The sequence below is a fragment of the Thamnophis elegans genome, chromosome 3 (assembly GCF_009769535.1).
Source record: "Thamnophis elegans isolate rThaEle1 chromosome 3, rThaEle1.pri, whole genome shotgun sequence".
Lineage (NCBI taxonomy): Eukaryota > Metazoa > Chordata > Lepidosauria > Squamata > Colubridae > Thamnophis > Thamnophis elegans.
Window position 1 is genome coordinate 74,653,444 of NC_045543.1, and position 24,103 is coordinate 74,677,546.

Sequence of the window (24,103 nt, forward strand, 5' to 3'; positions counted from 1 at the left end):
CTGTCAGACCTCTTGACCAATGAGATTCAACCTCTGTTCCCGCTGGAACAAAGGACCTTGGTGGAAACCTCTTTCAGTCTGTCAGGGGTGGGGGAATATCTAACATGGGGGATGTGCTGAAAGACTTGTTAAGTTTTTGACATAACAAGCTGTGTTATTGGTGGCAGTTAAATTCTAGTTCAACCAGCACAGTTTACAAGGTGACTTTGTACTCTCACCCTAATGTGCCACCCAGGATTCCTGCTGTGAGGGAAAATAGGAGGAAAGGGCGCTACACAGTCTCATAATTTATGTCAAATAGACATAAAGAAGCAGTGTGAAATGAAAGAACTTGCTTAAATATCTCAAGTGAGATAAAATAGTTGGTTTCCTTTTTATTGGTGCAAGGAAACTATGTGATTTATGTGAGAATGCAGATAAAATAAATATAGCTCCTTTAAAAATGTAATTAAATATTTAAGTGTATTTTTGACCTCAAAAAACTCTTGAAAACCATGTTGTTACACTACTACTCATAAAGAATAAATGTAACTGAAAAGTTCTGTGTAATAATTGTTAATAATCAGCCATTTCTATAAATTTCAAAATGACAAACGGGCAAAATATGCAGACAGTTGCAAATGAAGTAACAGGGAGTCAACTCATGTTGCTGACCATTATAATGTATATTCTCATGAAAATAGGTTAACATTAGGTTGCATTAGGTGTGAAAAGCTTGATTAACCTTTATTGAAATGTTCACACAATATTTTCTTCACATTTCTTTCTAGGTGAAAATGAAATTCTTGAAACTTTATACAGTATTGCCAGCAAGAATAAAATCTGGAGATCTTATATTGGCATGGGTTATTACAACTGCTCGGTCCCTCCAGCCATTGCAAGGAATTTGTTGGAGAACGCTGGATGGTAATGTACCATTTTTATAGTTAGACACAGACACAGACACACTGCATTTTCCAAGTCAACATGCTGGAGAACGTTTGAATGCCAAAGTTCTAATTTATAGTGGTTCCATTAAAACTATCTTTATATTTGCTATTTTCCTAGCTATAATGTAAAATCAGAAGTTACATGCAATCCTTTTAATGCATTGATTCATTTATATAAAAAAATATACATTGTATAAGAATCTTGCTATTGCCTCTCAGAGTATTTCTGTGTGAATAGCAGTGTTGGAAGTGCCCATAGCACATAAAGATCTTTTCCTTAGTATGTGCAGAGTATAAAAATTACAAATACTGAGATATAAAAATGCTTGATGTACCTCTTCCTCTGGAGTCTTGTGTGAGGGCTAGACATCACTAAGACTGCAATGAAATGTAGAGTACAGGCAGTGCTTGACTTGCAACAGTTCATTTAGTAACCATTCAAATTTACAATGGCACTGAAAAAAGTGATTTATGACCATTTTTCACACTTATAACCATTGCAGCTTCCCCATGGTCATGTGATCAAAATTCAGATGCTTGCCAACCAGAGTTGGGTTGCTGCCGGTTTGGCCCAGATCGGGTGACCCGGTAGTAGTGGCGGCGGGAGACTCCGCCCACCCACCCGGACACTTCTGTGCATGCACATGGGAATGCGCCCAAACAGGTAGTAAAAAAAATTGGCAACCCACCACTGTTGCCAACTGACCCATATTAATGGCACTTGCAGTGTCCTGGGATTGTGTGATTAGCCTTTTGCACCTTCTGACAAACAAAGACAATGGGGAAACCAGATTCACTTAACAATTGTGTTACTAACTTAACAACTGCAGTGATTCACTTAGCAACCATGGCAAGCAATGTTGTAAAATAGGGCAAAACTCAATAACTGTCTCACTTAATAACTGTCTCACTTAGCAACATAAATTTTGGGCTCAATTATAGTCGTAACTCAAGGACTATCTGTGCATTCCCAAACCAGAAGGGTGATCTGCCTGTGCCCTACCTGTAATCTGCCTGGGAAGAAAGCCTGTTGGCATATGTTCTGTAATTCTTTCCAGCCCAAAAAAAGCAGCCATCACAGTTACTGAGGAAGCTCACCCCACCTCTTGTCTCCCTCTCTCCTTCTTGAAAACAAGGCGCCATTTCCCTGATGGATTCAAGGAATGGTTTTGCCCGTTGGCCACATTTTTTTTCTTGCTGCAAAACAAAAGCAGCAAGGCCTGTAAAGGGGGTGGGGGCAGACTGGAATGTCAGTGTTTGCATGCTCCAATTAGTCAGCTGGCAGGAACTGTGGCAATATTGAGCTTCTTGGGAGAAGGTGCAAATGTGATTCTGAAAGTTTGGTATATAAAAACATTGACAGTGTGGAAGTTCCTGTACAATGCTATTAAGTGACAAAGGTGCCTTTGTGCCCAGTTCGGGAGCTCATGGACGATTTCAGAGAAACAAAGGTACAGCTCTTCCACGCAATCATCCTCCTTTTTGCCCAGGATAATAGGGAGAGAGAGGAACTGTCAGCCAGTTAGAGATTTTTATCAGCTTTTGATGAATGATTCCTTTATTTCAATTGTACAGATCTGATTGTAAAGGTCATGGTGTTAAGAAAGCTAAGCTTATTTTGTTTTGAGAAAATATATAGAAGAGTTACATCAGATTTGTAGGCACATTCTGTTCTCCGTTATTAGCTTTATTCTGGTAATTGCTTCTCAAATTGGGATTACTTCAAATATTAGGATCTACAAAGCATTTTTAATTTTCATTAGGATTGGCCCTGAGGTCAGATGCCTGTACAATTTTTGAAACAAGTTAATTCAGCTTTTTTTTTTTACTAAAGGTGTTTGTTGGCACATCATAGGTCAGTGATGGCGAACCCATCACTTCCCCCCCCCCCAGAGGCCCTTAGAGCCTGAAAACATCCTCCCAGAGCCTCCGCACAAGCCTTGCACTTACCTGGCATTGCGTGGAGACTCCTGGGAAGATAAGGGCAGTGTGGACACACCAGCTGAATATCGGCTGGCAAGCACACGCCAGCACGCTGGAGTGAGCTAGGGCAACGGCTTGTGTGCCATAGGTTCACCATCATGGACATAGGTTATATATTCATAGTAAAAAGCACCCTAAGTCACAAAATAGGCCCACCAGTCTCTCTGCCAGCTTGAATGCATACAAGAGAATGAATCTGACCTATTTCTTACAAGGTACTCCCATTTTAAGACAATCGTCTCATTTTAAATCTTTGCCTTTACCTATACTGGAGGCCCAGTTAACACAAGCAGTAGTACTTTTGGTGTATGTCCTGTTTTGATTGTTGATCAATGAAATTCACATAAAACTCAGCAGGGCAAAAGAATTATAGGTAACAGAGAATAAAGGACAGCCATTGGCTGTTCATGGTGTTGTTTTTCTTAATGAGAATAGATTTCCTCTCATAATACCACATTATTACAGATGTGTTGATTTAAAAAAATGAAAGGTTATATGTGTTCTTTAAGTTATTCCGAGCTGTTGTTTTTATTTATATACAGTGAAAAGCACAGGAAAAGCTTATTCTACAAACAAAAATAGCTTGGCTCAATAACCTACAATCAATTGTTAATGGCATAATGTTATGGGGCTGTGTTAGACTGAGCAACCTAGTTGTGCCTGGGTTTCTGAATGACTTCAGACTGTGTTGCCCTAGAAACTGGGTTAATTTAGTAAGTGATGTGACATGAACATAAATGAATGGGCAGAGAATTGAAAATATGCTTGGCTTCTTGAGGGACTCCAGTCTCAGTCTAGACTTAACCCTAAAAACCCAGGTTATCCTCAGTCTTTATTGCTTGTGCAGTATTTATTTTTCATGTGCTATATTTAATTTACTTACACCGCACAATTTTTTTTATTCTGCAATAAACAATAGTGGTCTGTGCAGTAGTAATATTTCATGGGAAATTTGTTAAGACATAGTTTCACATATTTAAATTGAGATGTCATTATGAGGGTTAACTTTTACTCTCAGATCTTGGATAGTTAGTTTAAGTCCTTCTTAACTAAGGCAGTGAAGAGATTCAGGTTCCAAGAGAAACATGTGAGTTGATCTATATACTTCCTATGACGAATACCTTAAATCAGCAGTGTCCATCCCTGGTCCTTCACAGCTGATGTACTATCTCATGTGGTTTACAGTGTTCCTAACAGATACAGTACTACACACAACCGTATTGCCTACTGTGTTTTATGCACAGTGCTTCTCTATAATGCTTTCCATGTTTTTTTAATGTAATATGCTTTAACATGAAACCACTATAATCTCAGTGACAATAAAGATGCTGAATTAGTACTCCAGTAGTACCCAAATATAACCAATGCCATCTGTGTTTTGTGTTTATATGTGCTTTCAAGGGAAATAAAAAATAAAAAGACTTGAATAAATAAATAAATCAGGATCTTTTACTTCTCTTCTACTGTTGTAGTAAGGGATAGTAAATCAATCAATAGTAATATAAGCTATAATATATTGGTTTTTCATATGCAAAATTAATATCTTTAATTTTATGTATCTTTCTTCCTCAGGGCCTTTAATTTATCATCACAATAATAATCCTGTGTTCTTGGGCTAATAGAGAATGCTTGGCCCTTAAATTCAGAGGGTGTCTTCTGTTCAGGAACATAATTATTAGAATTAAACTTCATGTGTAACTTCTGTTGGCATTTCTTTGACATTATATTTGTAACAACTAGTTTTGTCAAGTGATGTTAATTTTGCTTAACGTTCACTTTGCTTGTCAGAAAATTGCAAAGTGGGATCGTATGACTTTGCAACTTTCTGACAAGCAAAGTCAACAGGAAAATTAGATTCACTGAACAACTAAGTTACTAACTTGGTAACTGCAGTCCGTCACTTAACAACACTGGCAAGAAAAGATGTAATATGGGGCAAAATTCACTCACAGGATTATCTGTAAGGTTCTGTAGTATTCTTGGGGAAAAGTGGGGAAAAGCTTAATGGGGAAAATGTGTTGTTTTTAATAGGGTGACTCAGTATACCCCTTATCAGCCAGAAGTCTCCCAGGGCAGGCTGGAGAGCTTGTTGAACTACCAGACGATGGTGTGTGATCTCACCAGGATGGATGTGGCTAATGCCTCCTTGCTGGATGAAGGAACAGCAGCAGCAGAAGCCATGCAGTTGTGTCACAGGTAACAACCTCAGATCATAAGACTGCTTTTGGAGGATGTAAAGTTCCTCAAACTTTAGTGTTGAGGGGGCAAGACTGTCCACAAGGCACAATGTTGTCAAAACACAAAAGTCAAGATGCACATAAAAACAGTCCCATCATCATCTAGCATCTTGAGTTTTTCCTCACAACCTGCAGACACCCTCAAATATTTTATTATATGGAAGAGACTGAAAACAGCCCATAGGTCTATATTCTAAATCAGGTATGTCCATCCTTGTCCACCTTAAGATCCGTGACTTGAACTTCCAGGCATTCCCCATGCTGGGAAACACCCATTACATTTATGTAATCAACTCAGAATTCATAACAAAATCATGACTTACTTCGTAGTCATTTCCCTTTTGTGGACTTTGGTAGATTGTGGACTTGTTATCTTTTCCAAAGTTCCTGGGAATAGAAACTTGAATTTTAGATCAGGAGATGTCAAAGCCAATTAAAAACAAGGTTTTTGTCTGTATAATAACAAGCAGTGGAAACTTACCAGTTTAGAGTGAACTTTTTATGACCCATTCTGAAGTAATTTTATTGTTTTCTCCTTCCAACAGGCATAATAAGCGAAATAAGTTTTATGTCGACATCAGATGCCATCCTCAGACGATAGCTGTGGTGCAGACCAGAGCAAAGTAAAGATTGATTTACATCTTTTAAAAAAATTAAATGAGCAATCTGCTTGAAATTCTTTTGTAATGTAGTCTGCCTTAATAAAATTGACTATTGCTTTACTTGAAACAATTTCTATTGAAGGCGATCAAGCTGACCTTTAACTCTGCATTTAATATTCTTGCTTAAGTTTCTTTTTTCTTTTTTAAAAAATCATATTCACTACTCGGAAATGACTTTGTCTTAGTATGTCATTATTGCTTTCCAGATACACTGGCATAAATGTAGAGTTGAAGCTACCTCATGAAATGGATTTCAGCGGTAAAGATATCAGTGGTGTCTTGTTCCAGTACCCAGACACTGAGGGGAAGGTAGAAGACTTTACAAGCTTGGTTGATCAAGCCCATCAGAACGGGGTAATTGAAGCAATAAGAATATTTCCAACTTCCATGGTTATGTCTGGTAGTGTACATGTCCTTTAGGTCAATGTCAGCTTTTCCAATCTAGTAAGTTATTGGATTCATAGCATTTCTGTACCCCCACAAAACTCCCAATCTCCATTTGATCACAATAGAGGCAGGAGTGAGTTGCTGCCGGCATTACTGCCGGTTCAGCGTGCACCTAAAAAGGTCTGTGCATGTACACAATGATAGAAAAGGAAAAAAAAATTACATCTTCGTAAAGAAGATTGATCTGCGCATGCGCAGAAACAAAAATCAAGATGGTGCCGCCGCCAATAAATTGGTTCGGGGGCATGGCAGGCTGAGTTACTACCTATTCGGCCGAACCAGTCTGAACCGGTAGGAACCCACCTCTGAATAGAGGTAACTTATCTGTGTAGGTAGTCCTCACTTAACAGCTACCTTGTGTAGAAATCATTTGAAGTTACGACGGTGCTGAAAAATAACATGATGGATTTATGGCAGTCATGTGATCGCCATTACAATCAATACACATTGTTCTGGGAACAACTCCCATGGTTATCTACATCAGCAGTTCCCTAACCTTTCCAGCTTTGCAGACTGGCGATGTGGGAGAGAGAGCTGCACGCAGGTGCGCCTGCTCACCCGCCACTTCCATGGCTCAGTTCCAGTGAGCCGTGGTCCAGGGGTTGAGGGCCCCTTATCTACATGGCCTTTTGGAAAGCCTGGACCCCTGATGGGGGTGCCTCACTTCGAAGGTGGCTAGTAGACTATTACAAGATCTCACTTCCATTCCATCGCTGCATTGGTTTTTATCCATTTTCATCTTAATTTTTTTTTGCTTTTACTGTCGAATGTTTTAATCCTGTAATTGTTTTATTCTCTTATTTATAATAATTTAAGCTGCCTGAAGTCACTCAATAGCGAGATGGGTGGCATACAAAATGTAATAAGCAAACAAACATATTGGCTTCTCTTGTACCAGAGTCTGGCCTGCTGTGCCACCGATCTCCTTGCCCTCTGCATCTTGCGACCTCCAGGGGAGTTTGGAGTTGATGTTGCTCTAGGCAATTCCCAGAGGTTTGGGGTGCCTCTTGGGTACGGAGGACCACATGCTGCCTTTTTTGCGGTCAAAGAGAATCTGGTGCGAATGATGCCCGGAAGGATGGTGGGAGTTACAAGGTAGGGTCACTTTCTGTTGAAAATCTGAATCCACGTATAATCCATGAAGGGATTATACATGGACTGTGAAAAATTCTACTCTTCTTATGTATTTTCCTCTTTCCAGAGAGCATGGAGTGGTTGTTTTTTTTCTTTATATCTTTGGCTGATTTTAGATCATACAAGTAGTCCTCGATTTACAATGGTTCATTTAGTGACCCTTCAAATGGTACTGAAAAAAAGTGATTTATGATCATTTTTCACACTTACAATCATTGCGGCATGGTCACATGATCTAAACTCAAATGCTTGGCAACGGACCAATATTTATGACGGTAGCATTGTCCTGGGCTCATGTGATCACCTTTTGTGACTTTTATGAGGAGCAAAGTCAATGGGGAAGCCAGATTCGCTTTATGACCATGTTACTAACTTCATAACTGCCTTGATTCACTTAAAGATGGTGGCAAGCAAGGTCGTAAAATAGGACAAAACTCACTAAACAACTGTCTCGCTTAGCAACAGAAATTTGGGCTCAATTGTGGTCGCAAGTCGAGGACTTCCAATTGTGGTCGTAAATCGAGGACTTCTTTTAGTTCTAGAAGATTAATTCCCCTATAACTACTCTTCCAGAACTAAATCCATGCTACTGAAACACATGCTTACTATCAAGTTTACTTCCATCCATACCCACCCCTCACAAAATTTATACTCAAATATACTTACCTGCATCCTGAAAATGTCAGAGAATTGCGCAGCAGCTGTCCAGATGAAGTTGGAGACACTAATACAAACTTGTAGTCAGATAGATAGATAGATAGATAGATAGATGAGAGAGAGAGAGATAGATAGATAGATGAGAGAGTGAGAGATAAATAGAGATAGATAGATAGATAGATAGATAGATAGATAGATAGATAGATAGATAGATAGATAGATAGATAGATAGATGATAGATAGATAGAGATAGACAGACAGATAGAGACATACATACAGACAGACAGACAGAAATAGCTATAGATATATAGTTAAATAGATATATAGATATATAGACATTTAACATTCAGATTTACAGCAGTCTTTGTCATCAGCCAGAAAGAAGAAGAAAAACACAAGATAGTCAGGAATACAGGAACATCATGAGGTAAATTAAACAGTATACAGGACACATACAAAAAAAAGGGAGGGAGAAAAAGGGAAACTCCGCCTTTATACTTAAGGCAACCAATCATAGCGTAGATTGCCTCACGCATGAGACAGTGCTCTCTAACTAATCCACTCCAACTGTGTGTTTTGGCCTACTGTACACTTTACTGTTCCTAAAGCGACTAAATTCAATATCCTAACGGAAAATGAACCCGTCCTGAACGAATAATGGAAGAGGTGCCCTTAAAAAAATAATGTTGCTGTATATCCAGCACAAAGAATTCAAGGACCTATAATAAAATAGTCTCAGGAGTCTCTTTGGTTTGAGGTTAAAAATAAAAACATTGTGTCCCACCCACCCCCATAATTAAGGCAGATATAGGAAAACATTTGCAGAGAAAAAATAGTGAGCAGGAACCCAGAAATGTCCAGTTCAGGGTTCCTTTGCACACAGAAAGTCTTTGGTGTCTTCTCAAGATTCCTCATTCATTTCTCTGCATGTGTCTCTCCCTGCACACTGATAATTCCTTTCTTTTCAACATGCGGGTTGATGAAAAAGGACAATTGTAGAGGACATCACTGTCCTGTCCAGTCTTATTAGTTTCCCAAGCGTGTCCAGTTAGTGAATGTGTAACATTTGGGTTAGACAGATCTAAACCAAGGCTCTTGTGTTCTTAATGGGAGCTCTATATTCACAGTATTGTAGATTTCCAGAACTCTAGGTAAGGTATGTATTTATCACAGATATAATGCTCCATCTCCTTTTCTAAAGGATTTTTTATAGTAGATCCTCAGACTCCAGCATGTTGCCTCAAGGCAACTGTGTGTGTCTGTGTGTCTGTGTGTCTGTGTGTCTCTGTGTGTGTGTACATGTCTGTTGGTTCACCATGCATTCTGACTTTCCTAATTTTAACTTTCTTTAAGCTCTCTTCAATTGAAAACCTGAACGAGATACTAAATTGATAGAAAGCAAAGCACCAGCTTCAAGCATAATCCAGGTTTCCAACAAGGCCTTTGAACCCCAACTAAATTCTAAAGCTATTAATACAATGGACGCTAGTCCCAAGTTGTTTTAGCCTTTTGATATAGGTGATATTTTTGTGACTGGCAACTGATGTTCATCCATGGCGTGTTCTCCAAAATATAAAAAAGAAAAGAAAAAGGACTACTAGAATTGGGATGCAGGAATTCTGAACACCACTTGATGGCAGCAACAAGTCATGATTTTCTGTATTTCTTCACTGCCATCTAGCGGCAATTCTATGTAAATCTATGTATCCCGGATTTGGTACTTGTACTAAAAGAAGTTAGGAATTCTTAGTTTGAATTGAGGATTACATTGTCCATGATGGCATAGCTGAGTAGCCTCTTTGCAGTGCCTTGTTTCATAAACATGCAATTTGTCAAACCATAGTATTGCATCAGGTGATAACAAAAGAAAACTGCCTTGATTCAGGAATAATTTAGGGAGTTTCATATTCCAAATTATTCATTTTACTATATGTTTTATTTTACCAAAATATTATTAATCATTTAAAATACAATACAATACAATACAATACAATACAATACAATACAATACAATACAATACAATACAATACCAGAGTTGGAAGGGACCTTGGAGGTCTTCTAGTCCAATCCCCTGCCCAGGCAGGAAACCCTATACCGTTTCAGACAAATGGCTATCCAACATCTTCTTAAAGACTTCCAGTGTTGGGGTATTCACAACTTCTGGAGGCAAGCTGTTCCACTGATTAATTGTTCTATAGAACAGCTTGCCTCCAGAAGTTATGAATGCCCCAACATTGGAAGTATTTTTTTGTTAACAAAATCAAATAGCCTTTGTCTATTTAAATTGAAAAAAGTCATATATTTTTTCCTTTGTGCATGTTTCAAGAGATGCTAATGGAAAAGAAGTATACCGGCTTGCGTTGCAAACCAGAGAACAGCACATCAGGAGAGATAAAGCTACCAGCAATATCTGTACGGCGCAGGTGGGTTTTTCTTCAATCCTTGATTATACATCTGAACTAGAATTATGTTTATGTAGTATATATTTGAGGTGGTGATCCTTTGAGAGTTGTATGCAATGAAATTTCGTTTTAATGTATGTGATTAGTGTACATTTAAAGTGGCAATAAAGTTATTCCAAGTCTACATGATGTAGTATCTCAGTTGCCTCATGTTTATACACGTAAATTTATTTAATCCCAATTCCTGCTTCTTAGGCCCTTCTGGCTAACATGGCTGCCATGTTTGGAGTTTATCATGGTGCAAATGGATTAAAGTACATTGCCAAGAGAGTCCACAATGCTACTCTAATCTTGGCAGAAGGTGAGTGACCCTTCAAACATAGCAATACCCTGTCCAAAAGGAGCAAATTTAATGTTGGGGAATTTGAATAAACTCCCAAGGCTACACTGTAAATAGCAATACCAATGGCACTTAGAATTATATACCACTCTGAGGTGCTTAAAACACTCTCTGAGCAATATACAATGTCAACATATTGTCCCCAACAATCTGGGTCCTCATTTCACCAACCTCAGAAGGGTGGAAGGCTGAGTCAACCTCGAGTTGGTCAGAATAGACTGCAATACTGCATTCTAACCACTGTGCCACCACAGTTTCTTTTCTTGACATTGTAAAGTGTAATGATTCCTAAAATAGATTTGTAAAGCAACTTAGAATAATTTGATCCAAGTCTAGTAATATGAAGAGTCAGTCACCAATAGTGCCAACATAGTTGCCAATAGCAGCCATATTTATTTGTTTACATACCACCTTTTATTATCTTTATAAATATCAAGGCCGTGAACATGCCAAATATTCCTTCCTTTCTTAATTTCTCAACAACGACAACCCTGTGAGATGAGTTATGCTGAGAGAGAGAAAGAGACTGGTCCAACATCACCCAGCTGGCTTTTATGCATAAGGCAGGACTAGGACTCAGCTTCAAATTATAAAAAATGAAAGACATATTGAACACAATTGTGCATAACATCTGAATGGCTTTGTGTTTGTTAGGTCTGAAGAGAGCAGGTCATCAACTCCAACATGACCTATATTTTGATACCTTGAAAATCCAGTGTGGGTGTGACATCGAAGAGGTCTTGCAAAGGGCAGCCCAGAGACAGATAAACTTTCGGATTTACCCTGACGGCACAGTAAGTGACAGCTTAAGGATACTCAGAAGTGGTTCTAATGCGTTTATCCATTATCATTTTCTCTTTAAAGAGAATAAAAATAAAAATAAAATCTAAGAAACTCTGAGGCCTTTAGTGCTCTCTGAGGATGGTGGTTTTCTTGTAGACATTTCATTACTATTCTAGGTAACGTCATCAGTGCTCTAAAAAACTCAGTCGTTTCATAAGGGAAGCTCAGTAAACAGCCACTGAATGTGTGTTAGAAGAAAGAACATTCCAGAAACAACATTTTTAAATTGTTGATGTTCATAGTAATTATTAGAACACTATGCATGATGTATAGGGGGTATTAATAAATGTCATTCAGATTATGTCATTCAGATTATATATTCTGATATTCTTTCAGTGTAGCTCATTGATAGAACATATTGAAACACTTGCATTGATGAACTTAGAAGTTGTGTCCTTTCTTTCTTTCAACTGTCAATAGCTTGGAGTTTCTCTTGATGAAACTGTAAATGAAAAAGACCTAGATGATCTACTGTGGATTTTTGGTTGTGAATCTTCAGCTGTAAGTATATCACTGATTAGAAAACTTAATAATGTACCAACATAGAACATAACTCAGTCCATAATGTCAATAGTAATGCCTGGATTCTCATCCATTCATCAATATCACAGAAGGTACTGGGAAAATATTTTAAACTTTCAGCAGTGTGAAGGGAAGTTCAATAAAGCAACTTGTATCATTCCCAAATTTTAACACTATCCATAACTTCACAGTTTTGAGCCTTCACAATCTCTGTGAAATTTTACCATTTTGAAATCAAAAAGTTATAAATAATATCCTCAAATATCTCATTGTGTGCAACAGTTTCCAGTTGCACTTCAGACTAAGATAACAACATTAGAAGGTATACTTGCAGATTGAAACTCAATTTCTTTTGAAAGTAAATAATCCTGTTTCTGAACTGAGCAGATTTTACTTCATAATAGATTATACAAAGATAAATGCAACCCCAGCCAAACCACTGAAGGGACAGTTCCCCCCACTCCAAAAAAATAGTTACTATCCAAGAATGAAAACCAAATTAATTCTGAGAGGAGAAAAGAGATTGACTGCTTCTTTTATATTTGAAAGGAATTAGTTGCAGAGAATATGGATGAAGAAACAAAAGGCATTTTTGCTACTCAGTTTAAGAGAACATCAACATTCCTAACACACCAAGTATTTAACAGGTTTGTAAAACTTTTTGGAATTTTTTTGGTCTCTTGTTGGTTGATAAAGTAATACAAAGATGAAAATGAGGTAAGTGATATTCCAGAAAAGCAATGCTGGCAAGTTAAAATATTAAGCTACTAAGTTTGCATTTTAGGAATCTTGTTGTACTAAGTTTTTGAAGGGAAATTGTCTAATTTGACCAATTAATAACAACACACAACTAAAGCAAAATGCTTTATGATTGTACTAGGGTATACCTTTTATCTGTATGTTAATTTAAATACAAATGTTTCATCAACATATATAGTCAGCCTGGAAAAATGAGCAAATATTGACTATTACTAAGAGGAAGAATTTATTATTGATCTAACAGATGACTTGGGGGCATAAATAGTGTTCAGCTATTATTATTACCTTGGTTGTTCATGTATTTTTTTTGTCTCTGCAGCTATCACTCTGAAACGAACATTGTCCGATATATGAAAAGATTAGAAAACAAAGATATTTCTCTTGTTCACAGCATGATTCCTTTGGTAAGTATAAATTGAAAAGGAGAAAAAAATATAGCTGTTAGTTTTCTTGAATAAAATTCTGATGGTGTGTTTTCTTTCTTTAGGGATCCTGTACAATGAAGCTGAATAGCTCATCAGAACTTATGGTAAGTTGTTTAAATTAATGTATTGTTTTTATTGAATACATTTCAGATAACTACTCAATCATTTTTGTGAACATTAAATAAACTCAAAAGATTTTGGGGTAGATTGCAATCTGTTTCTCTAAAAAAGAACAATATAGAATTACATTTTGGTGAAGTCAAGGAAGCTTTGATCTTGTGAACAGGCTCAGTTATATTAGGTGAATATTAATAATTGAATTTGGCTTGCTCATAGGATCATTGTACAGAACAATCAGATGAGCAAGATTCTGTTATTATAACCAATCTCAATAAAAGTAGTTTTAATCTTCTTTAGCAAGTTGATTTCCTGGTTTGGTCTATGCAGTGGAGTTGACATCAGTTTTGCAAGTCTCTTTATGCCATACCATCTCCCTCTTCTTACACTGAATTAGGGAGGCATCTACCTGAATCTCTTCCAAATATTATCTGTTGTGAACTGAGGGCATTGCTGTGGTAATGGAGCTTGTATCTCCATCAAGGTCATTTTCCTTGCTCTCTACATCCACCAAGGAATTATTACACACTATGACTTTCGCTATTGCAGGTCAGATGAGGAGGATAAAATATTTCATGGTTAAACTAAATTAAATGCCTGAAGATATAATTCTTCTAGTTACTTTAGAAAATGTATACTGATTTCATTTTCTGAGCTGTAGCAAATATGTCTATTCCTTGTATAAAGAAACAAAGTACTATAGAAGTAGTCCACTCCAGTTGACAATCACATTTAAAAAGTGTTATATCAGATTTTCCAATGAATAGTCACACTTTATGTCAGCTTAGAGTTGCATTTCATGTGCTTCCTATAATTTATTTACATATATTTTTAACACAGATATGTTTGATTTTTTCCTTTTTCCTTTTCTTTCTCTGTGCTCATCTATGTATCTATGTCTGTTTTGAAGCCTATCACATGGAAGGAATTTGCCAATATACATCCTTTTGTTCCCCTGGATCAAAGTCAAGGATACCAGCAACTTTTTAAGGAACTTGAGAAGGATCTGTGTGAAATCACAGGCTACGACAAGATTTCGTTCCAGCCTAACAGGTAGAAGCAATTTTGTTTGACCCACTGCAGTTTGTACAGATTTGAAACTTCATTTTGTTTTTTCATGTAGTAATTTCCTTTTTCAGTTATCTGTGGAATAAGAACTCCTGGTGCAGCTGCACTATTTATATATGATAAATGGAACATAACTCTTGGGCCATGTGTACACATGGTGAAATAGACATTTTTAACATTGAAGATATGTATCAGGTTACAGTGAAGTACAGATTGGTTTGGGTTTAGATAATGGAAATGGAAATAAAATATTTTATCTTAAATGCTTAGGACTTCAGTAGCAGCAACCTGATTTCTGAATGAATATATGCTTGGAAAATGTCTGAGCTGCTTTTCTTCATTGCAGTATTCAAGATTCAAATACATACTCAACCAGACTTTTGTGCCTTGTTTATCATTTTCTTATATTTCTCAGTTCCAATCACTTGTCTACCAGTCCAATAGATGCTTTGGGCTTGTGTTATCCAGCTGTCCAGGGTCTAGCTAATTTCATAATCATTGCAGGAAGTGCCTCCTTCTTCTCTGGGGCTATTTCTGCCCTGCCATATATTTCTTTATTTTACATTATTTTAACTTGGGAGCCAGCCAGAAGAGATTGTGAAGGGAAGACATGCAAACTAGTCAAAAGACAAAGGCAAAATTCATGCTCTGATTAGTTTTCTGGTTATGGTGCTGTCCCCTTTCAGTGTGTCATCACCCCACATCTTCCAGACCATTTGTTTATAAATGTATAACACATCCACAGATCAGAACACCTCCGTTTGGCAGTGATACGGAACAGATGCCATAGAGATAGGCTGTGCTCGGCCAGTGGGAACCACACATTAGTGATTTGTGCTGGGTCAAAGATGGGCAGATACACCTTTAATTCAGTAGTGGCGAAGACTTAGGGAAAAAATGTTAATCTGCTTTAGCAACTTAGGTTTGCAACATGAATTTAAAAGTGTTGGTATTTGGTATCATTTAATCCTCCTTCTCTGCATGGAATGATGTATTCCAGTATTTTTTATTTTGGAGATGATTAAACCTGTTTAACAGAATTTTAAATCGGGATGTTGATTGACACTAAAACACTAAACACTAAAAAGTGTTGTAATAAGCTTTGTTTCTTTGCAGTGGAGCTCAAGGTGAATATGCTGGGCTAGCTGCAATCAAGGCTTATTTAAATGCAAAAGGAGAATGGCAGCGAAGTGTAAGTAAAAAGTGTACTTTTATCAAACTTTTGATTTCCTGTCTCCTATGTTTGGAATGGCAGCTTGTTTTTCAGTAGAAACAGACTTAATTAGCCTGGCTGTGTCCAATGTAAGCTCTATGGGTTGTTTGTTTGTCATTCGCACAGTTTGCTGGTTGCTAGGTGAGATAATCTGCCTCCTTTCGCTAGCCTTTATACACTTGCACTATTTTCTATATGCTTCTAAATGCCTTTTCCTCCTTTAGATACACTAATCATTCTGCAAAAATTCCACAGAATATACACTGTGTTTTTTGTTTTGGTTTTTGTCAGACTGAACAAACACGATTATCTTTTCCATTTCCTCCTGAAATAAATGGAGGAGGGGACCAGGAGACACAATATTTTATATTCTGCTCATGCAAGGGTTTATATTAATATTTGTGCCTAAGGCAGAACTAGAACTTATTGTTTCCCAGTTTCTAGCCTGTTGCTTTAACCACTGCACCAAACTGGCTCATTGCTGCTAACAAAGATGCTCTTAAAAAGATACTTCCTCCTGTATCAAGTAAACAGTCTTGTATTCACTAGCTGATTAGCAACCTTAAAGCAAAAGTTAGGTTAAAATCAAAGTCAAGCCATTGATGCTCAGATGGGCAATCTAAAGAGTTTTCTATTGTGATTGTTTTTAATCACTGAGGGAGGGAATCATGCTATCTGATAATAGCTTTGCTCCCAAGTTGGAGAGTTTAATATAAATTACTTCCTTGTGAAGAAATACTAGTCATAAGATACGTATTATACAATAAAATAGCAGAGTTGGAAGGGACCTTGGAGGTCTTCTAGTCCAACCCCCTCCCCAGGCAGGAAACCCTATACCGTTCCAGACAAATGGCTATCCAATATCTTCTTAAAGACTTCCAGTGTTGGGGCATTCACAACTTCTGGAGGCAAGCTGTTCCACTGATTAACCGTTCTAACTGTCAGGAAATTTCTCCTCAGTTCTAAGTTGCTTCTCTCCTTGATTAGTTTCATAGTTTGACTCCTTCTTTGTGGCAACCCCTGAGATATTGGAACACTGCTAACATGTCTCCCCTAGTCCTTCTTTTCATTAAACTAGACATACCCAGTTTCTGCAACCGTTCTTCAGATGTTTTAATCTCCAGTTTCCTAATCATCTTTGTTGCTCTTCTCAGCACTCTTTCTAGAATCTCCACATCTTTTCTATATCGTGGCGACCAAAACTGAATGCAGTATTCCAATGCAGTAAGATGTATAATAGCTTCAACATCACAGTCCTTTCTTACATTCTTGACTATCTTAAGAATACGCCTCTTGTCTCTGCTGACAGTAGCACCTGGCAGACACTTGACCTCTTTTAAAACCTCCATATCCTTTCCTAAATTTACATCCCTTATGATTGAATCACCAACCAGAAGGTGACTTCTCTTTTTGCATACCTTGCTCTTCTTGTATGACTGACGTGTGATACCATTTCGCCTTTCTGAAGCAAGTTCTTCATTTTGGACCACGATCCTCTGCTTATTTGAGTCATCATTATCACAACTACCTTGACCTGTCTCTTTAGTGTCCCCATTAAGGTCAGTAAGTGCACTATATCTGTTATGCTGGGTCACATCAAAAGCTTTGTGTTTATGGTTCACAGCTCTCACTCTGCCAGATCCCACGGTTGGGTATTGTTTGTAGTCTTTTTGTCTGTCTTTCATTATACTTGTTATTTGATTGACAATTAATGCAAAGCTATAAGCATAATTTACCTCTCCCAGGCCATGTTCTCATTCATACTTGGCCTAAAGGGAAATATATTACTGCTTAGATCAATATTTTCAATGTGTTTAGCCTATAATATAATCAAGCTGGAATTAATCAGGCAGCTTCAAGATTTAACAATGTTACACCCTGTAATTACATCTCATGCATTCAGTTCATGACAATCTATTAATTTTACATATTTTCTTCCTAAAGGTCTGCCTTATTCCTAAATCAGCTCATGGTACCAACCCAGCAAGTGCTCAAATGGCAGGGATGAAGATCCAGCCAATAGAAGTAGATAAAAATGGAAGCATTGATGTGAGCCATCTGAAAGCAATGGTTAGTTTGTTGCTCCCTCTCCTAATACATTCCTCTATTATAAATTATGAATGTTTAGAAAAAACAAAAGAGAAAATTTGTCTTTTTAAATGTTTTTATGACACCTACTTTTTGACTATTTTTGAAATATTTTTTGTTTGAGAAACAATACTGCGGATGTGTCTGGTTTTGTGGCCTATTTCCTATTCCCCTCTTTTTATTAACACAAAACTGAATATAAGTGAAAATAGCAATAGCATTTATACAGCGGAACCTGGGATCACAAACACTTCTGACCACGATCAAATCAAGTGCCAACCAAAAAAATTTCCTAAATGTTTCACTCTGTTCATCCTCAGGTGGCGACCAATTACATCCATGATTTTCCCTACCGCAGTAATTTCCCCTTCCATGCCTTTTTTGTGTGCGCGCGCATGCACAGTCAGTCTTGCTTCCAGTCATGACCAAATTGGGTGCTGACGGAAGTCCTGGAACAGATTATGGTCATGACCGGATGTTCCACTGTATACTGCTTCACAGTGTTTTACAGCTCTCTCTAAGCAGTTTACAGAGTCAGCATATTGCCCCAAACAATCTGGGTCCTCATTTTACCCACCGCAGAAGGATGGAAGGCTGAGTCAACTTTGAGCCTGGTGAGATTTGAACTGCCATATTGCAGGCAGCAGGCAGGCAGCAGAAGTAGCCTGCAATACTGCACTCTAACCATTGTGCCACCGTGGCTCTAGCATAAAAGAGTAAATAGTTATGAAAAATTTCAGGTACCAGATAGAATTATTTACTCTGTGGGTAGAAGTATGATCATTTTCAGTGTGGTTTCCCAACCTTGGCAACTTTAAGATGAATGGACTTCAACTGCCAGAATTCCACAGCCAGGGATGCTGCCTGAGGGAATTCTGGGAGTTGCAGTTTGCTCATCTTAAAGTTGCCAAGGTTGAGAAATGTTGAGTTACAGGAAAAGGAGGAAATCTTTTCTGAGAACTGCTGCTTGATGAAGTTGCTGAGACCAAATGAAATGACCAAATCTGACTCAATAGGCCTTTTATGCTTTTAATGCCAAACCGATAAGAGACAGATTTTATTTGTCTTAAAATTTTGTAATGCTCCATGTGAGGAGAAGGAAGAATCTTGTTTTTATCACTCAGATATGTCACACTATTGATCTTTTTTCCCTTTCTTTTTGTAGGTAGATAAGCACAAAGAAAATCTAGCGGCTATCATGATCACATATCCTTCCACTAATGGTGTCTTTGAAGAGCAGATCAGTGATGTATGTGATCTGATTCACAAACATGGAGGGCAAGTTTATTTAGATGGAGCAAATATGAATGCTCAGGTGAGAAAAAACAAAGGCAAATCATTTTAGTTCATGTATTCAATAATATTTTTTTAAAAATCCTAGGAAATGGTTGAGACATGTCCAAATGTTTGACTTAGAAATGATCAACATAATGAGACTCTTGATGCATGGGATTTTGGCAGTGGGAGCATCGAAATTCATGGATATGACTGATTTCTCATATTCAGTAACTCTGTAGTCCTGGATACCTGTTCCTGACTGAAATCTTGGATCACTCTCACACTAGTTATTCATAATTTTGACATGAAACATTTTATAGAACGGCATCCATATGGGAAAAGGGTAATATTTGGATCTTTATAGTTTCAAAAAAGGATCAGTGAGGAAATACATAATGAGACATTGTGGTGTGGAGAAAGCAATAGACCGCTCCCTATGTTTCACAATGTATATCAGTTGGCTACCAGACTGGGAGAGAAACCACATTCCAAAATCAGAGCAGCCCACGAAGTAAAATTACTTTACTTAAAGTTAAAAAAAAGAAGATGCTTGTGAGATTAGCCAGAGAAGAAGAGTAGGCTCACAGCATTTGACAAGCCAGCAGGACTAACTGAAGGGTATTATCAAAAACATCAAAATGGAAATCACTATGGTATGAGCAATGTTGCATCCATTTTTATGTTTGTCAGAAAGAAAACAAAATCCATATGGCAGCCACCAATGGTGCAAGTTTTGGTATCTTGCAGATATTTAATTACCATCTAAGTATCATTGTCAGTGCTAGAGCCTCACTCTCTTCTAGCCCTGATGATACTAGCTAGTTGGGTAATGAAACATCTGCAAGAAAACAACCAAACTCAGTGAACACCAAGGACCCCGGAATTCAACTCTGAGCTACAAATATTCTCTTCTATTGGTGCAATCAAATTTCTCCACATTTTCAAAACGGGGAGTATTACCATCATGGTTGCTGTCTTGACTTTTTTGGCTCACAACCAGCAGATGCCTATGCAAGCCAGATTATGTAGTGTCCCCCATCCCTGTCTCCCCCATTCTCTAAATCTTTTAACATCTAGATTTTGGATTGGGAACATTTTTCTTTCCTTTCCCTGACAGGTTGGCCTGTGCCGCCCTGGAGACTACGGGTCAGATGTTTCTCACTTAAATCTTCACAAAACATTTTGCATTCCTCATGGTGGAGGAGGACCTGGCATGGGACCAATTGGAGTGTTAGTGTCTACTTCTTGTGATAAGAGCATGTATTTTTATATTTAAAAATTTCATATAGACCTTAAAGCCGAAATTTTAAGAACGCTTGTTAGGGAATAAGATACCGTATTTATCGGCGTATAACACGCACCGGCATATAACACGCACCCCCCATTTTAACACAAAAATTTGAGTAAAAATTTTTTTCATTAAAACTTCTTCCTCAACAAGTTCAATATCTAGACACAGGGGTAGATTCAAAATTTTTAGCAATGGGTTCTAAGCCCGGTTTCTGGGTTGACGTGGCCTAGTCCGCCTCCTGTACCACGGTGGGGGGGGGTTGCCCTTCCTGGGCTCCGGAGGCCTTCCTCAAGCCTCTGGGAGGGTGAAAATGGCCTCCCCAAGCTCCAGAGGCCCGCTGGACTACCCAAACTTCTGGTAGGCCCATTTTGTGCCCTCCCTGAGCTTCCACAGATGCCCTGCACTTACCTGCATCCAAACCGAGCTGCGTGGGGACTCCTGGGGGGGTAGGGGTGGGCGGCAGCCAGGTATGGGATTTGGGGGTTCTCTAAACTGCACAGAATCTTAGCTAGAGGTTCTCTCTGTTTCCTGCGAGCCCCCAGCAGCCCACTTCTGTAACATTCAGCAAGAAATTTGCATAAAGTACTGAGGCTTCAAATACAGCTTGGCTAGTCTTCTGCAGATAACCAGAGACCTATCAACTATGAGGAGGATCCGTATGCCACTTCAGTAAATCCTCAGAAAAACTGGAAGCTCAAGCCCAGCTTCCACTCAAATCACCACTATTCAAACAACCCCAAATAAAAATGTAATATATCAAAATCTTGTGATGAGGATTGCAGGATTGGCAATTAATCCACATCCATTAAGAAGATTACAGTTGGCAAATTAAAAGTCTAGGACAGTGCCTTGAAAAAGCATCAAGGTAACTCATGATGTTTGGATTAGTTACATCTGACTTTATTTTTTTTTTTAAAAATACAACTTGTTTATCCTTTCCTTTTAGAAGAAAGTATTGGACATGAATTGCAAATGACTAAAGTTTAGCTCTTCAATTCCACTTAATTTCAGATTTTTATTATTAATATTTTACTGAGCTATGCTGACAATTGACTTAGAAACTATAAATGTCTGCCTCCAGTTGCTGTTTGAAAGATCAGAATGAAGAGTCCAGAATCTCATGTCATCTTTACAAATGGCCATAATTTTTAACAGCATGTGAAGTTTCCTATCCGAAATAGCTTGATCTCAATTATTTTGAGGTTAGGAAATATATAAAAAATGAAAAAGCTTATTTAAAAAATTGAAAAATAAAAAGCCAGATTGATGACACAATTTCACTCGATTTGTAGGCTTCAATGTTATTGTTTATAACATTTTTTTCATTAAAAATAAATGACTTGGAAGCTCGGAACTTAATGTTGGATTAAAATTTATAACATTAGAACATGAATTATAACATTAACTCCTCTTAAAAGGCAAATATGAAATGAAAAAACACCTCTTTGAGCAAAAAAACTTAATCAGAATCACTGCTTTTTGGAAAACCAAAAACCTCTTCCTCATCTTCACTCTCTCCCTCTTTTTTCCCTTCCTTCCCCCTTCCTCTTGCCTATCAACTTCATCCTCTTTGTCTTTCTGCTCTTTCCCTCTCTTCCCCTTTTCTTCCTACCTCCTTCCTTCTCCCTCCCTTCTTCTTTTTCTTCCTTTCTTCTTCCATCTTCCTCCTTCTCCTTCCATTCTTTCTCCTTCCATCCATCTTTTCTCCTTCCATCTTCTCCCCCCCTCCCTTCTTCTTTTCCTCCCCCCTCCCTCCTTCCTTCCTCTCCTTCCCTTTCTCACACACAGGAAGGGGAGGGGGGCTATCTAGTCGCTTTCACAGCATAATTTCTTTATCTAACTTTTAAAAAACAGTGTGCAAATCAAACGAGATTTTCGTAACCTGCGAAGCACCAAGTTATATTATGTTGTTACAAATTCGCAGCTACTCCATTCTTTCTGATAGGGAACTACATTTCCCAAGATGCCTCAGGTCCTCAAAGCGCTGAACGCAGCTTTGCAATTGACTCCAGCGAGGCCTGGCAGCCGCCGGCTGGGGTGGTTGTCAGGGCGATGCGGAGCGGACGCGCCGTTTGTTACTGCTTCCAGCAATCAAGACGGAGAAGGGAAGCGACTGAAACGGACGCTGGCCTCGCTCTCCTGCTGCAGCTTCTGTTTCAGTAGGGAAGAAAACTTCCTTTCGCTTCCCGAATTTGACTGGGTCCCGGGGCTTCTGCCGGGCGGCAGAAGCCCGGGAAGCGAAAGGAAGTTTTCTTCCCTATTGAAACAGAAGCCGCAGCAGGAGAGCAGGGCTGCTGCCGGCCGTTTCACCTTGCGCAGCGAATTTGACTGGGTCCCGGGCTTCTGCCACCCGGAGTATCGGCGTATAACACGCAGGCAGGGTTTAAGCGTGCAATTTTAGTTTTAAAACTGCGTGTTATACGCCGATAAATACGGTACATACCTAGAATTACCATATAAGTAAAATAGCATTATTGGGAAGAAAAATCTAAATTGAGATAGATGTCATTGCCCCTACATGTATTCATCAAAAATGTCTGTATTAAAATAAGTATTTCTAGAAAAGGTATCCAGTGAGTAAAATATATGTACTCCTCCCCTTATCTGATAAGTGAGGCTCTCTTGTTTTCTAGGAACCAATCATATTGGCCATTGAAATTGGCTAATGATTCCTATATATAAATCAGTGTTTCTCAACCTTGGCAAGTTTAAGATGGATAGACTACAACTCCCAGCAATCCTCAGCCAGCAGTCCTCAACCAAGAAATCCATTCATCTTTAAATGGGTTGACAAACATTAGTATAGATAGAAATGCAGAAAGCTGGATGCTATTCAAGAGGATTTTTTTTCTTCCTGCCTTGATTTAGAGGATCAGGATGAAATGTATTTAAGCAGACCTTTGGTTCTAGCTAATTAAAACATTGTGCTATGTCTGTTGTTGCTACGGTAGGAAGGAAGCTGGATTCAAGTTCTTTTCTTGCTTTTAGGAAGATGCACCTGGCTCCTTTCCTGCCCAGCCATCCTGTCGTTGTCTCACCACACGATGCACATTCAAGCTCATTGGGCACCATCAGTGCTGCCCCTTGGGGATCCAGTTCCATCTTGCCTATTTCCTGGGTTTATATCAAGGTACGGCCATAATTTCTGTTCCTTGTTTCTTCTGTACTAGTACTGTAGATTCTTACACTGACAATAACAGATCTCTGCTGGAAGGTATCTGCAGGGCTGTATGAGAAGAGATTGTATAAATTGCATTCAGAAGTAATTATCCAATCCATTTGCATCCAATCCATTTGCATCCAATTATCCAATCCATTTGCAAACCCTCCTTCCCATTGCAGCCCCCCACATATAATTCAAAAAAAGCATCAGAGGTGCTACAATGATTTGAAGCCCACATCTTTGTGGAAGCTCACAGCGACATACATAGTCCTCCTATTTTCCCCAATAACAATAAACCCATGAGATAAGTTGAGCTGGCCCAAAGTCATCCAGTGAGTTTCCAAGCTGGAGAGTTGATTTGAACCTTGTTCTCCTATTCCAAGACCAACTCTTTAACCATCATACTACAATTGCAGATGGTTTTAAGTCCCATCATAGACAACCCCAGTTAAAGGGATTAAATAAATGCTGAAAGAGTAAACAG

General features: G+C 38.4%; 1 protein-coding gene across 1 annotated transcript in view; it reads left to right on the forward strand.

Moving 5' to 3' along the window:
- The window catches only part of GLDC (glycine decarboxylase), a 41,210-nt gene that overhangs the window by 12,452 nt on the left and 4,655 nt on the right, over positions 1-24,103 (forward strand). The window contains exons 3-20 of the mRNA XM_032212964.1: positions 771-906; positions 4,944-5,108; positions 5,695-5,772; positions 6,018-6,165; positions 7,157-7,353; positions 10,377-10,473; positions 10,708-10,813; positions 11,507-11,646; positions 12,116-12,196; positions 12,767-12,864; positions 13,296-13,380; positions 13,464-13,505; positions 14,429-14,571; positions 15,703-15,778; positions 17,744-17,869; positions 19,053-19,202; positions 20,283-20,395; positions 23,445-23,586. Of these exons, the coding sequence (XP_032068855.1) occupies positions 771-906; positions 4,944-5,108; positions 5,695-5,772; positions 6,018-6,165; positions 7,157-7,353; positions 10,377-10,473; positions 10,708-10,813; positions 11,507-11,646; positions 12,116-12,196; positions 12,767-12,864; positions 13,296-13,380; positions 13,464-13,505; positions 14,429-14,571; positions 15,703-15,778; positions 17,744-17,869; positions 19,053-19,202; positions 20,283-20,395; positions 23,445-23,586 (2,123 nt within the window). The remainder of the gene's footprint in view (positions 1-770; positions 907-4,943; positions 5,109-5,694; positions 5,773-6,017; positions 6,166-7,156; positions 7,354-10,376; positions 10,474-10,707; positions 10,814-11,506; positions 11,647-12,115; positions 12,197-12,766; positions 12,865-13,295; positions 13,381-13,463; positions 13,506-14,428; positions 14,572-15,702; positions 15,779-17,743; positions 17,870-19,052; positions 19,203-20,282; positions 20,396-23,444; positions 23,587-24,103) is intronic.